The 15,651-nt window shown below is 46.5% G+C and overlaps 1 protein-coding gene across 1 annotated transcript in view; it reads left to right on the top strand.

The window, feature by feature from the left end:
- GALNT17 (polypeptide N-acetylgalactosaminyltransferase 17) overlaps window positions 1–15,651 on the top strand; it is a gene marked incomplete at both ends in the record, with an annotated part of 443,002 nt that overhangs the window by 213,232 nt on the left and 214,119 nt on the right. Inside the window, one exon of the mRNA XM_082671029.1 lies at window positions 7,109–7,275. Within this exon, the coding sequence (XP_082527155.1) occupies window positions 7,109–7,275 (167 nt within the window). The remainder of the gene's footprint in view (window positions 1–7,108; window positions 7,276–15,651) is intronic.

Raw genomic sequence — 15,651 nt, forward strand, 5'->3', positions numbered from 1 at the left:
CTGTGGCCACGTGGAATTCAGGCAGCAGCCAAGAGGCGACTCTTCCACACACTCGCCTTTCCTTTCTGGTTCCTTCTGCCTGGCAACTGGATACCACTATTTGAAAAATGAATCCTCTTCCTAAGTGGCTGGGCCACACTAACGCTTTCTTGGGAGCAGAGCCCTTTTGGCTCTCAGTCTGAGAGCGTGGGCTTTGGGCTATACGTGGAGTGTGTCAGATGCTGACCAGTGAGGGTCTGGCCAAGCCAAGGAAGCATGTGCCGGCACAGCGGGGGGAGCCGGCAGGTTCGGAAGTGCAGGGGGGAACGGGGGTACTTTCCAGGTTTGCTCACATACGTAGAGCACGATCAGTATTTAAAGGGTAGGTACCCAGGGACCTGGACCGTCCATTTAGAGGCGGATTGGATGTCGTGTCGATGTGATGCTGGGAGTCCTTGCTCCCACATCTGCCCTCAGCAGTGGGAGGAGTAGAGGTGAAGATGTGTCTGTTGCATGCCTGTCGCAATTCTCAAGGGTTTTCTCGTTGGAGCACAGCTGCTCTTGGGATGGCAAGGTGGGGTTTGATGACTCAAAGTGCCTATTCTGTTTGACGCCCCACACTTCCCTCCCTCTCATTTTACTCCACATCGCCTTCCCGAACTCAGAAAGGTTGGTAGAGAGGCCTGCCACTGAGGCAGCACAGACTCTGCCGTCAGCTGTAGAACCTTTGTTAATGAGTTTTTATGACCTTACGCATGTTTTTGGAGCACCTTGAAAATGAAAAAGGAATCAGCCTGGTAGGAATTTGCAGAGCCCCGTATGAGTCTCTGTTTGCACAGCTTGGCACTTTGGCGCCCCAGCTCTAAGCAAGCTTGGACAGTTTTCTTCTGGAAGGCGTTGGAAGAGAGGAAGGGAGCCCTAGTACCTCTGTGTGCTCAGAAGTGCTGTTCGCCTGCCTCTCCCTCTGTTCTTGACCAAGCAAGTGTCATCCGTTGATCCATCTTTCAAACCCAGCCCATAGTCATCTTCTCTGCCCTCCTGACCCATCTCAGCTTATCTGTCACATCTGGTGTAGGTCTAGTTGACCCTCCGTGTCCACGGGTCCCACATGTGCAGAGTCAACCAGCGGTAGATTTGGATCCGCAGTTGGCTGAATCCGCGGATTCAGTCCCTTATATAAAACTGCGCGTTTTATATAAGGGACTCGAGCATCTGCGGGGCTTGCTTTCTGCAGGGGTCCTGGAACCGATCCCCTGTGGATCCCGAGGGATGACTGTATAGCATTTGCCGCCTTGCGTTGCACTGCCTTGTCATCGTGTTGAGTGCGTTTTAGCCATCAAACCCAAGACTCTCGTTACTGACAGCGGGATCAGTGCTCGGACAGTGCTTGGTGTTGGTCCCTTCACTAGGGTTGGGAAGACAGTGGGGCAGAGACTGAAGGGCATTGTTGCACTGGGGAGCCAGAGCTGAGGTGAGCAGCTAGGAAGGCCCTGCAGGTTGGCCGCACAGTGATGGGCCATGTGAGCCGAGTGACAGAGAAACCAGGTAGGCTCAGTGAAGGGGAGCCCTCACCTTAGGTGGGACCCCAGGAGCTGATGACCAGGAGGGGGACCAGGGGCAAGGACTGGAGCTTGGGCTCAGGCCCTCGGGACAGCCCCACCTACCATCCTGAGCACACACATGTGCACCCTCCACACCCAGCCTTATAGGTCCTGGGGTTCCCTGCCTCTGCCCTGAGGGCTGGTGGGGACCCACAGAGATGGGCCTGAGTGCATGAGGACAGAAGTGGTTCATAAGCAGCGGAACCTTGGCAATGTCCTGGCGTGGCTGAGAGCAGACGTGGCCTCCCTTTGCTTGGGGTCTTCAGTTAAAAGACTTTGATAACTCCTCGGAGACCAGCACTCAATTGGCCCCTTGCCCAGATTCGTAGCCAGAACACTAGGAGATTTGCCCATATTCCCACCAGCCTTATCAGCCCCCAGGGATGATGAAGCTGGCTTCTGCTCACCTGTCCCACTTGAAGGGACCTCTCCTGGTCTGCACTGTGTTCCCAGCAGCCCTTGGGTATGGTGCAGCTGGACACGGAGGACCGCCACCTCGTTGGGGCTTTTAGGGCAGAGAAAAGGAAGCTGAGGCTCAGAGAGACCGAACAAGTTAGCCAAGTCCCCCTAGCTAGGAAGGGGCTGGGCTGGAAATTGTGTAGCTACCACACCCTGCCTTGGGCACGCAGGGGCGTTTGCAAGAGTCTAAAAGTCAGATGGTGATGTTCACGTCCAGGCACCCCTGCAGCATTTCAGACTTGCTGTGTGACTTAGGGCAAGTGACTTCACCTCTCTGTGCCCCAGTTTCCTCAGCTGTGAAATGAGGATGAAAATACTGCCTACCTTATAGGATCGTTGTTCATGCTAAATGAGATAGTACAGCACAGGGAAGCTTCCAGCAGTTTTTGGCACCTGTACTATGAAGTGTTGGTTATTATCATCAACATTATCTGTGATCTTCTGGGTCTCCTAGAGGTTGCATCTAAATATTTTTACAATGATGGGGATCTTTTGGGGTCCCCTTTTTTTTTTTTGGTGGTGGTACGCGGGCCTCTCACTGTTGTGGCCTCTCCCGTTGCGGAGCACAGGCTCCGGACGCTCAGGCTCAGCGGCCATGGCTCACGGGCCCAGCCGCTCTGCGGCATGTGGGATCTTCCCGGACCGAGGCACAAACCCGTGTCCCCTGCATTGGCAGGCGGACTCTCAACCACTGCGCCACCAGGGAAGCCCTGGGGTCCTCTTTTTGTTTCCAGATTGGCAGACTGGGTCACAAGTGTGTTTTGATACCTCTTAACTGTATCACATTGGGGTCATAGAACTTGTTTCCCTCAGAGGTGTTCGTGGGCAGGGCTCTGCTTCTGAGAGGGCGTGGGCGTCTCCTTGGGCTTTGATTTCTTCCCTGCTGGAGACCTTGACCCTTGATCGTGGCACTTGACTCCCTAGTGCGTTCCCAGAGGCGGCCCAGTCTCCCAAACTCTTCTTACTCAGCATCAGTGAAGGAAGAGCACGGGCACTTTTGGTGCTAAGTGAAGTCAGTGCCAGTGACACTGGGGTGATCAGGATGAGGGAGGGGGGACAGTGGTTACCCTTAGGCAGTTCCGGAGTTCAAGAAGGCCTCCCGGACAGATAGACAGATGAACAGTGGTCAGGTGTCTTAAGAGACGTCACGTGGTTAGTTATTGGTCTCTGCCGTCTTTTCTCTGTGAGGACAGCTTCACAGAATCTGGTCCCTTGTTAGCCCTTTGAGGAGAGGAACCTGGTCTCGAATTTCTTTGTAGCTCCCCTCCTGGCCTGGAGCTTTGATTGGAATTGATCCAGACCTTAAGATAGCTTTCCCACCGACCATTTTCTTTCAGACAAAAGATTGTTTACTTCTTTCCTTTCTTTTATAAATTTATTTATTTATTTATTTATGACTGCATTGGGTCTTCATTGCTGCGCGTGGGCTTTCTCTAATTGCGGTGTGTGGGCTTCTCACTGTGGTGCCTTCTCTTGTTGCAGAGCACGGACTCTAGGCGCACAGGCTTCAGTAGTGGTGGCTCGCGGGCTCTACAGCGCAGGCTCAGTAGTTGTGGCACACGGGCTTAGTTGCTCTGAGGCATGTGGGATCTTCCCGGACCAGGGCTCGAATCCGTGTCCCCTGCATTGGCGGGGGGATTATTAACCACTGCGCCACCGGGGAAGTCCCAAGATTGTTTATTTCTTACTGACTAGTTATTGAAAGCAAATGTGTGATTTCTGGGACCCATCTCTGGGTCTGTTTCTAGAGGACACACACGAAGCCCTGTGGATTTTTAGTTATTTTGCATTTTCTGTGGCATGCCGGCCTCTCCCCAGGTATCTTTCAAATCTGGAAGCTGTTCTTTTATCCACACGACCTTCCGGGTTTCTCTCATTCACCTGGATTTTGCAGTCGGGGAGGCAGGAAACGTATCTGATTCTGTACATTCCATGATATAAAGACAAGGCTGGATGCTGAGCTGAGCTGACAGCTCCCTTCCCAAAATCTGCCTGCCTGTGGGCCACTGCACAGCACCTTGGCACTGAGCACTGTCCACCTGGTCAGCTCTGCAGGAACTCGGAAATGGGGGGGGGATGCTTCTTTCATGTCAGCCCTAGTCTGCAGGGTGTGGGATACTCAGATCTGTGTGGTTTGGAAACGCCATCTGAGCATCATCAGGCCACAGGGAGGATTGGTCCAGCATCAACTCCAGAGGCAGGAGCTGTACCTGTTCTCTTCCTCTGTGCAGTCTCTAGTATTTTTAAGGCCTGTGTGGCCTCCCTGTTTCCTTTTCATCATCCATCCTTAATCTCCCTTCCCGCACTCTTCTGCTGCCTTGGGCATTGGGTGTCTGATCGGAAGTAATGTATGTTTCAGTCTATGTCTCCTCTTTACAGCAGGTGCTTACGGCCTCAGTTTTCTATCTGTTCGGCATACTGTGGCCACTCCTGCATATCAGGCCATAAGCCAGGCTTAGAGACTTTTTTAAGGTAGAGTCTGCCTCTGTAGAGCAACAAAACCATGTTGATTTTCATAATGACCGTGTTCCTATTGTCTGCCTATTGGGAAACCCTGAGATGTTGGGCACAGGAAAGGTGAACCGCTGTGAGCTGGGTTGGAGCTCCGTTGGAGCCCGGAGCCCTTTTGGGGAGCAGAGTCCTGGCTGGGTCCTGCAGGGTCTGGGTTGAATGAAAACTCTGGAAGCCTGGCCCATGGTAACGGGAAATCTACAAAAGGGATCAGAGGAGGCAGGAGGGAGGATGGAGGGGCCGGGCAGGCAGGCTGGTCTTTCCATCGGTTGGTACATTGCATTTTCCCAGGGCTCTCAAAGGCTGGTCTCACCTGATCCTTATGAGGACCTTAGCCAGGCACCTAGAACTAAATACAGTGAGGATTATTTTGACAGTTTTAGAGATGAAAGAAACATGAGCACTGTGCCCAGGGTGACAGGTTCAGTGTGTGGCAGAGAGCTTCTTGCTTCTGAGATTCCCCCACGATTTACTGAATGGCCACCTTGACCGTGAAGGGGCAGGACCGGGGGCCCACGAGTCCCATCTCAGCAGAGGGAATTGGCCTTCTCTGGCCAAGAGGCTTAACCCACCACTCAGCCTTAACGGCAGCCTGACCCCATTGCCTGTAGCTGGAGAAGACGGTGCTGGTACGATGCAGTTTGGCCTTTTTGTCTTCTTAATTTCAAGGACCAGAATCTGTTTAAAAACAAAAGGCCCTGAGACTTCCCTGGTGGTCCAGTGGTTCAGACTCCCCGCTTCCAATGCAGGGGGCACGGGTTCGATCCCTGGTCAGGGAACTAAGATCCCAAATGCCGAGTGGTGCAGCCAGAAAAGAAAGAAAGAAAGAAGGAAACCAGGCCCAGGAGTGCATGTCAGAGTAGGTACGTGTGTACGGGCGGGGTGCTCGCGTGTATGTTGAGGAGCAGCTGCTAGCCTGCCAGGCTCAGGATGGCTGCCGGCCCTGTCAGGGAGGCTCCGAGGGACCTTCCGGGATGCGCCCTCCTCCCCCGGCTCACCACGCAGTAAATGAGATGATCCCCGCCAACTGCCCGTGAGCCCATCAATAACCATTCTAATCTCCTCGACAGCCCCCAGAAGTGAATTTAAAGCATCGAGGTAAAAATGAGGCTGCATGATCAGTGGATCCCCGGATGGTCTCCTCTAGGAGACACAAATGTATATTGTAACAAAACTTTATTTTCTTCTGAAAATTGCCTACATGATTAATATGGCCCGACACAGCCCAAGCTGTTCAGCATAACAAAACAGCTGTATTTCTTGCTGTCTCTTCAGTGCTGCTTCCCTTTCACTCCATTCCCTTTGTTTTGCTCTGGAACGCATCGTGCCGTATGCTGTACAGTCTCACACAGAGAGGCGGGGGATGCATTGAAATGCACTAGCTCTGTATTCCATTCTGCTCTGTTTGCACTTGGTATTTCTGATGCGGCTCAGACTATGCATAAAACCACATTCCCCAGGCCAGAGTGCTGGTGCTTCCATCACTGAGTCATGCAGAGCCGGTTCCCTGGGTACCAGTCATCTCTTACATCACTGGGTGCCCCCAGGGAGGCCCAAGCCCTACGCCCCTGAGTCCAGCCTGGCTGAAAAACATTCTTCTCTTTCACCCTGTCTTCAGGTATGGGGGAGTTGCTGGATATTAGAAGAGAGGACCTCTTAGGCAGGTGGTCACATTTCCAGTCCCCAGGGAGATTCTAGGAACGCTTGCAAGAAGAGTTAGGGTGTGTCAGGCAGCACAGTCCTAGCAGGTAGAGGCCCCTCTTCCTTGATGACGATACATTTCATGTGTGTTTCATGTCTTTTCCCAGAGTGTAAGCTCCATGAGAGCAAAGGTCTCCTGTACAGTGCTGGGTACTGGGTAGGTCCGAGAGATGTCTTAGTTTGGGTTCTCCCGGAAGCAGACCCTGAAACAAAGATTTGAGTGTATGCGTTTATATGGGCAGTGAAAAGGGCACCACTAAGGGGAAGTAGGACTGAGAAGGGAAGGTGTCCCCCTAAGAGGGTGTCATGCAGCTTGCCACCATGGGTGACGGAGCTTAATCCCACCGGGGGAAACTCTGGGAGCCAGTGTAAACCCCACCCCTCAGAGTCAACCACCTCAAGGGCTGAGGGAGCTGGAGTATTTATACATCATCTCCCAGCTGCCTCTGGATGAGAAGTGATGGGGGTGAGGCAGTTGCCCAGAAGGCAGCAAAGTGGGCTCCGAGGAAGGAAATGCGCGAGCCTGGAGTGGGAAGTCGGGAAGGTGTGCACTGAAGTGAGACCAGGGGGTGCGTGTGGGCGTGGCAGCCTGGGAGACAGGCGATGTGTGCCCAAGACTGATGCTCCTCATTCCTGTGGAGTGGTACATTTGGGAGAAGTGGAGCTGGATTTCTTAACTGTCTCCTCCTTAGGCTTTATTCTCAGATATTAGCCCAGAGAGGCCAAGAGGGAACCAACGATTCTCACCTTGGGAGGACGTGTCCCAGGATTGGGCTGACGGCCTTACCGTGTGCAGCCACAGTGCCTGTGCTCTGCTCCTTGCTCTGACTCTGCTGTCCCCTGCTGTCTTCCCCCAGGTGTAAGGAGCTGAAGTTCTCCGAGGAGCTGCCCCAGATATCCATCATATTTATCTTCGTGAACGAGGCCCTGTCGGTGATCCTGCGGTCAGTCCACAGCGCCGTCAACCACACACCGACCCACCTGCTGAAGGAAATCATCCTGGTGGATGACAACAGTGATGAAGGTATGGGGCCGCCAACCTGCATGCAGTTGTTGGAGAAGACAGTGCAAGCACACGATGTGAGCGGGGGGAAGGGTCACTTTCATTCCATCCTGAGCCCAAGTGACTTTGTCTTCTGTCCCTGGGGCATAGCTGGAGGATGGGGGCCTGTTTTGGGGGAAGAAATCCAGGTAAACACTAGTTAATTAGTCCTTGAGTCCTCTAGGGCTCTGAAGAATAAGCTACTGTTATGTCTGGACTCATGTCCCCTCTTCATAGTACCGAAAGCAGGTGACATCGAAGAGGTGAATTCCTCCGCGATCCCCACCCCCCATCCCATCTCCTTGGCCCTTTCGCCAGAGGCAGAAGAAAAAGGGAAATTCTATCTTGTGATGGGAACTGTTGATCATACATCAGAATTCCCCTCTGGGCCACTGTGCCCAAAGTGACTGTCGGTAGAAATGCACAGGGTTTGCAGGTCTTCAGGAGTTCAGTTCTACTAGGAATGATGGCTCCATTAAAAAATATAACAAATACTTTTTGTATTTGTTATATGACAATATCAAAACTCCTTTGAAGTCCTTGGAGACGGAGGCCTCGTGTGAAAGTGGTGGTAGGGGGGTTGCTTTGGCCAATTGTACCTTTGTGTTGGATCCCAGCCTAAAAAATTCACTGCAGGGAGAAACGCGCACTAGCCGAGGACATCAAAGAAAGGCAGCCAGTGTGCGTGCTTAAGGCCAGGGAGGCTTATCTTCAGAGCAGCTGAAAGATTAGGAGCAAGCTGAACCCCTTGCTCTCGGTGTGATCAGTAGAAGATGACCCCGTGCTCCCCAGTCAGCAGAGGGTGAGGAAGAGGCAGGACAGTGTCACGGGTCCTGATGGAAACCTGAATGTCTTCAGCAGCTCCAATGAGCTCACGTTTCATCGGCCCAGGAGCTGAAGTCCCCCGGACCCTTCTGAACCAGCTGATAGTTACCACTGAAGTGTGTGAGTGGGTCTGGACCCAGCATTACACCCATCAGGGCACCACCATCTCCCGGGCCTCCAAGTTTTGAGGACTAATGGGTCATTTGCTGGATTTTTCACATTCTTATTTTAAAACTTACATGGAGGGTCTTCTTGGGAGAAGGAGGTTCTTTCAGTTCCCTGAAGCCTCTAAGTCAGCCGGCCAAGTCATGGCTCACAGTGGCCTTCTCTGCAGCCTCTCTGTGTGCCCCTGCAGACCTCTGGCTTCAGAAGTACTTCCAAACCCTCTGCAGGGAATCCTGACTCCTACTTCCCCCCCTCCGTTTGCTGGCTAAATCCCTCTCGTCCCCCGGGTGTCCCCTCTGTGTCACTTCCTGGGAGATTCCTTTGCTGACATCCTAAGACCCTTGCTCTGTGCTGCCTCAGCTCCCTGTATCCTCCTGTAGCACACAGCGCATGAGATCGCTGTGCCTTTCATAGCTGGACTCCCCGTACCGGGCAGGACTTGGTTTCACAGGGCCTGGCTGGTAGCCAGCCCTCTGTGAGTCTCACCCTATTACCGAGCACAAGTTCGTGTGCCCGACACACAGTGAGGCCAGACAACCCAACATGTCAGGGTTTGGAGCAGAGAAAGGTTTATTGCAGGGCCATTCAAGGAGACAGGTGGCTCATGCCAAAAAAACCGCCAAACTCCTTGAAGGATTTCAGCAAAGCACTTTAAAAGGCCATGATTACTTGTTGCAAACTTCTTGGTGTCAGAATCCTTTGTTCTTGTAGTTGTCCACGTAGACCAGGTCAGGATGTTCCTCTAAACCTCCAAGACAAATGTTATTCTGTTCTGCAACTCTTTATCACTACATGAGTGGAAAAGTGTTATACCCTTAAAGGTCAGAGCCTTGAAAACAGGTTATCCTGTATATCAGGCTAAAGACAACATTCTTTTACAAAAGGTGAAGAGCCGGCATGACTAAACACAGGCAACAGAGCACAAAGGTTAAAGTAAAAGGAACAGATCTAATATGGAGTCAGATTTGTTCTTCCCTGTTACAGCCCAGCCAGGGAGTAAATGATGAAGCTGAATAGGGCTGGGAAAGGGCTAGCAGGGGGCAAGCAACGAAGTGACCAGAGGTGGTGCAGAGAACAGCTAGCAGACCCAGAGAAGAAAGCAAACAGTAGGTGCTGGACTGAATTGGGGGTGAGGACTCACTACCAGTGGGGCTCCTTTCCCCGAGGAAATCTCAGCAGACCCAGCCCAAGAGGAAGAAACGGAAGAATAGGTCAGTCTCAACCAGAACACAAGCTCTGTGAGAATGGGGGTCTCCAGTAGATGTCTTAGTGTGGGTTCCCCCAGAACAGGCCCTGAAACTAAAATTTGAGTGCATTAGTTTATTTGGGAGGTAAAGTGCATCATTAGAGGAGTGGGGAAGTAGGATAAGGAAGGGAAGGCAAAGCCAGCGTAAAACCCTCCCCTCAAGAGTTGACCTGCTCAAGGGTGAGGGAGCTGAGGTATTTGTATACACCTTCAGCATCAGATGCTTTCACGTCAGAACCTCCTGGAACCCTGGCCTGGAGGAAGTTCTGCATCAAGAGGTCTGGGGTGGCTCTGAGAATGTGCATTTCTCACAAGTTCTCCAGTGATGCTGCTGGTGTAGGGACCACACTTTGAGACCCACTGGGTTAAGTACCATTTCAGTGGTTCACACTTCAGGTCTAAATGAAGATGTTTAATGGGTGAGAACAAGTAGGGAAGAGGTATTTGTTTCAGTCTGATCATAAAGTTAATTCCCATTCATCCTCCCCTGTCCCCCGAGATACCTGGGGAACCCAGAGTGGTCTACATTAATATTGTTTCCCTGTTTTCTTTCCCCAGCTCTAGCCTCTATATTTTTTCCAGGCTAGAAGTACCTTCTCTTTAACTGGAAGAGGAAGTGAACATTTTTTTTCTTTGTGACTAGTATTAACAAATTTTGTATATGTTCTATACACATTTGAAAAGATACCCCTACTCTATAATCATGAAATTGAATTCCTGCCAGACATCAACTTTGTGTGTTTAGCTAGACTATGAGTTTATTTTTTTAAGTTTTTTTGATAATGGTGTTTTAACATCTCCTCCTACAATGACTGCTCCTTCCTGTGTTCCTAATAATGTTTGATTTCTGTATCTTGTTGTCAGTTTCTTTGGCAACTGTAGATTTGTATCTAAATGGTTTCACTATTAGCAGCGGTTGTTACCATTATGTAATGCTCCCTTTATCTTAAAAGCATACTTTTTTCCCCCTGCCTTGAATTTAGTTTGTCTAACATTAATATTGTTATCCCTGCTTACCTTCTGTTTGAATTTGATTAAAACAGTTTTTTCCAGCCTTACCAATTTTTTTTTCTGATCTTAAAAGTAATGCACGCTCTTTGTAGGGACATTTGAATTTATCAAAAAGCACATATAATTGGACAAAAACAAATACTGAAGAGACTAACCAGAAGCAACTGCTCATTTGCCTGTGTTCTCACCCTCTTTTTTTCAATGCATGTTTTACATTAAGATCCTATAGTAAAAACAAGTTAATGTTATTGTTTTTTCTTCTCTGAACTGTGAAGCATAATATCTCCCTTTTTATTAAGAAAAAGTTCTGCAACCATCATTTTAATGAGGGTAGAATGGACCATTCTCAGGCTAGTCAAGAATGGCTCAGGTGGAAACTGCAGCCCTCCACTTCCATGTTATCACATACATTCAAGGAAAAAGAGGCTTTTCAGAGGGCAGACAGCAGAAGCAAGAAGAACTACAATCCTACAGCCTGTGGAACAAAAATCACATTCACAGAAAGATAGACAAAATGGAAAGGCAGAAGACTATGTACCCAGATGAAGGAACAAGAAAAAACCCCAGAAAAACAACTAAATGAGGTGGAGATAGGCAACCTTCCAGAAAAAGAATTCAGAATAATAATAGTGAAGATGATCCAGGACCTTGGGAAATGATTGGAGGCAAAGATCAAGAAGATGCAAGAAATGTTTAACAAAGACCTAGAAGAATTAAAGAACAAACAAACAGAGATGAACAATACAATAACTGAAATGAAAAATACACTAGAAGGAATCAGTTAGCAGAATAACTGAGGCAGATGAATGGATAAGTGACCTGGAAGACAGAGTGGTGGAAATCACTGCCACAGAACAGAATAAAGAAAAAAGAATGAAAAGAAATGCAGGCAGCCTAAGAAACCTCTGGGACAACATTAAGCGCACCAACGTTTGCATCATAGGGGTCCCAGAAGAAGACAGAGGGAAAGGACCCGAGAAAATATTTGAAGAGATTATAGTCGAAAACTTCCCTAACATGGGAGAGGAAATAGCCATCCAAGTCCAGGAAGTGCAGAGAGTCCCATACAGGATAAACCCAAGGAGAAACACGCTGAGACACACAGTAAGCAAATTGACAATAATTAAAGACAAAGAAAAATTATTAAAAGCAACAAGGGAAAAATGACAAATAACATGCAAGGGAACTCCCATAAGGTTAACCACTGGTTTCTCCGCAGAAACTCTACAAGCCATAAGGGAGTGGCACGATATATTTAAAGTGGTGAAAGGGAAGAAACTACAACCAAGATTACTCTACCTGGTAAGGATCTTATTCAGATTAAACAGAGAAATCAAAAGCTTTAAAGACAAGCAAAAGCTAAGAGAATTCAGCACCACCAAACCAGCTCTGCAACAAATGCTAAAGGAACTTCTCTAATGGAAACATAAGAGAAGAAAAGCACCTACAAAAACACCCAGAACAATTAAGAAAGTGGTAATAGGAACATACATATTGATAACTACCTTAAATGTGAATGGATTAAATGCTCCAACCAAAAGACACAGGCTTGCTGAATGGACACAAGAACAAGACCCATATATATATGCTGTCTACAAGAGACCCACTTCAGACCTAGGGACACATACAGACTGAAAGTGAGGGGATGGAAAAAGATATTCCATGTGAGTGGAAATCAAAAGAAAGCTGGAGTAACAATACTCATATCAGATAAAATTGACTTTAAAATAAAGAATTTATAAGAGACAAGGAAGGACACTACATAATGATCAAGGGATCAATCCAGGAAGATATAACAGTTATAAATATATATGCACCCAACATAGGGGCACCTCAATACATAAGGCAAATGCTAACAGTTATAAAAGAGGAAATTGAAAGTAACACAATAATAGTGGGGGACTTTTAACACCTCACTTACACCAATGGACAGATCATCCAGACAGAAAATTATTAAGGAAACACAAGCTTTAAATGACACAATAGACCAGATAGATTTAATTGATATTTATAGGACATTCCATCCAAAACCAGCAGATTACACTTTCTTCTCAAGTGCACATGGAACATGCTCCAGGATAGATCACATCTTGGGTCACAAATCAAGCCTCGGTAAATTTAAGAAAATAGAAATCATATCAAGCATCTTTTCCGACCACAACACTGTGAGATTAGAAATCAATTACAGGAAAGAAAACCATAAAAAACACAAACATGTGGAGGCTAAACAATACATTCCTAAATAACCAAGAGATAACTGAGGAAATCAAAGAGGAAATCAAAAAATACCTGGAGACAAATGAAAATGAAAACACAATGATCCAAACCCTATGGGATGCAGCAAAAGCAGTTCTAATAGGGAAGTTTATAGCAATACAAGCCTACCTCAAGAAACAAGAAAAATCTCAAATAAACAATCTAACCTTACACCTAAAGGAATTAGAGAAAGAAGAACAAACAAAACCCAAAGTTAGTAGAAGGAAAGAAATCATAAAGATCAGAGCAGAAATAAATGAAATAGAAACAAAGGAACAATAGCAAAGATCAATAAAACTAAAAGCTGGTTCTTTGAGAAGATAAACAAAATTGATAAACCATTAGCCAGACTCATCAAAAGGAGGGAGAGGACACAAATTACTAAAATTAGAAAGGAAAAAGGAGAAGTTACAATGGACACCACAGAAATACAAAGCATCATAAGAGACTACTACAAGCAACTGTATACCAATAAAATGGACAACCTGGAAGAAATGCACAAATTCTTAGAAAGGTATAACCTTCCAAGACTGAACCAGGAAGAAATAGAAAATATGAACCGACCAATCACAAGTAATGAAATAGAAACTGATTAAAAATCTTCCAACAAACAAAAGTCCAGGACCAGATGGCTTCACAGGCGAATTCTATCAAACATTTAGAGAAGAGCTAACACCCATTCTTCTCAAACTCTTCCAAAAAACTGCAGAGGAAGGAACACTCCCAAACTCATTCTACGAGGCCACCATCACCCTGATACCAAAACCAGACAAAGATACTACAAAGAAAGAAAATTACAGACCAATATCACTGATGAATGTAGATGCAGAAATCCTCAACAAACTACTAGCAAACAGAATCCGAGAATACATTAAAAGGATCATACACCATGATCAAGTGGGATTTATCCCAGGGATGCAAGGATTCTTCAATGTATGCAAATCAATCAATGTGATACACCGTATTAACAAATTGAAGGAGAAAAAACATATGATCATCTCAATAGATGCAGAAAAAGCTTTTGACAAAACTCAACGTCCATTTATAATAAAAACTCTCTAGAAAGGGGGCACAGAGGGAGCCTACCTCAACATAATAAAGGCCATATACAACAGACCCACAGCAAACATCATTCTCAATAGTGAAAAACTGAAAGCATTTCCTCTAAGATCAGGAACAAGACAAGAATGTACACTCTCGCTACTATTATTCAACATAGTTTTGGAAGTTTTAGCCATGGCAATCAGAGAAGAAAAAGAAATAAAAAGAATCCAAATTGGAAAAGAAGAAATAAAACTGTAACTGTTTGTAGATGACATGATACTATACATAGAAAATCCTAAAGATGCCACCAGAAATCTAGTAGAGCTAATCAGTAAAGTTGCAGGGTACAAAATTAATGCACAGAAATCTCTTGCATTCCTATACACTAACAACAAAAGATCAGAAAGAGAAATTAAGGAAACAGTCCCATTCACCATTGCAACAAAAAGAATAAAATACCTAGGAATAAACCTACATAAGGAGGTAAAAGACCTGTATGCAGAAAACTATAAGACACTGATGAAAGAAGTCAAAGAAGACACAAACAGATGGAGAGATATACCATGTTCTTGCATTGGAAGAATCAGTATTGTGAAATGACTGTACTACCCAAAGCAATCTACAGATTCAGTGCAATCCCTATCAAATTACCAATGGCATTTTTTACAGAACTAGACAAAAAAAAATCTTAAAATTTGTATCAAGACACAAAAGACCCCAAATAGCCAAAGCAGTTTTGAGGGAAAAAAAAACGAAGCTGGAGAAATCAGACTCCCTGATTTCAGACTATACTACAAAGCTACAGTAATCAAGACAATATGGTACTGGCACAAAAACAGAAATATATGTCAATGGAACAGGATAGAAAGCCCAGAGATAAACCCACACACCTATGGTCAACTAATCTGTGACAAAGGAGGCAAGGATATACAATGGAGAAAAGACAGTCTCTTCAGTAAGTGATGCTGGGAAAACTGGACAGGTACATGTGAAAGAATGAAATTAGAACACTCCCTAACACCATACACAAAAATAAACACAAACTGGATTAACAACCTAAATGTAAGACCGGACACTATAAAGCTCTTAGCGGCAAGCATAGGAAGAACACTCTTTGACATAAATGACAGCAAGATCTTTTTTGACCCACCTCCTAGAGTAATCGAAATAAAAACAAAAATAAACAAATGGGACCTTATGAAACTTAAAGCCTTTTTCACAGCAAAGGAAACTATAAACCAGATGAAAATACAACCCTCAGAATGGGAGAAAATATTTGAAAACGAATCAACGGACAAAGGATTAATCTCCAAAATATATAAACAGCTCATGCAGCTTAATAGTAAAAAAACAAACAACCCAATCCAAAAATGAGCAGAAGACCTAAGTAGTCATTTCTCCAAAGAAGACACACAGATGGCCAAGAAGCACATGAAAAGCTGCTCAACATCACTAATCATTAGAGAAATGCAAATCAAAACTACACTGAGGCATCACCTCACATCAGTTAGAATGGGCATCGTCAGAAAATCTACAAATAACAAATGCTGGGGAGGGTGTGGAGAAAAGGGAACCTTCTTGCACTGTTGGTGGGAATGTAAATTGATCCAGCCACTATGGAGAACAGTATGGAGGTTCCTTAAAAAACTAAAAATAGAATTACCATATGACCCAGCAATCCCACTACTGGGCATATACCCAGAGAAAACCATAGTTCAAAAAGACATATGCACCCCAATGTTCACTGCAGCACTGTTTACAATAGCCAGGTCATGGAAGCAACCTAAATGCCCATCAAGAGACGAATGGAT

Source organism: Grampus griseus, assembly GCF_964374135.1.
Source record: "Grampus griseus genome assembly, chromosome: 14".
In the NCBI taxonomy this organism is placed as follows: Eukaryota; Metazoa; Chordata; class Mammalia; order Artiodactyla; family Delphinidae; genus Grampus; species Grampus griseus.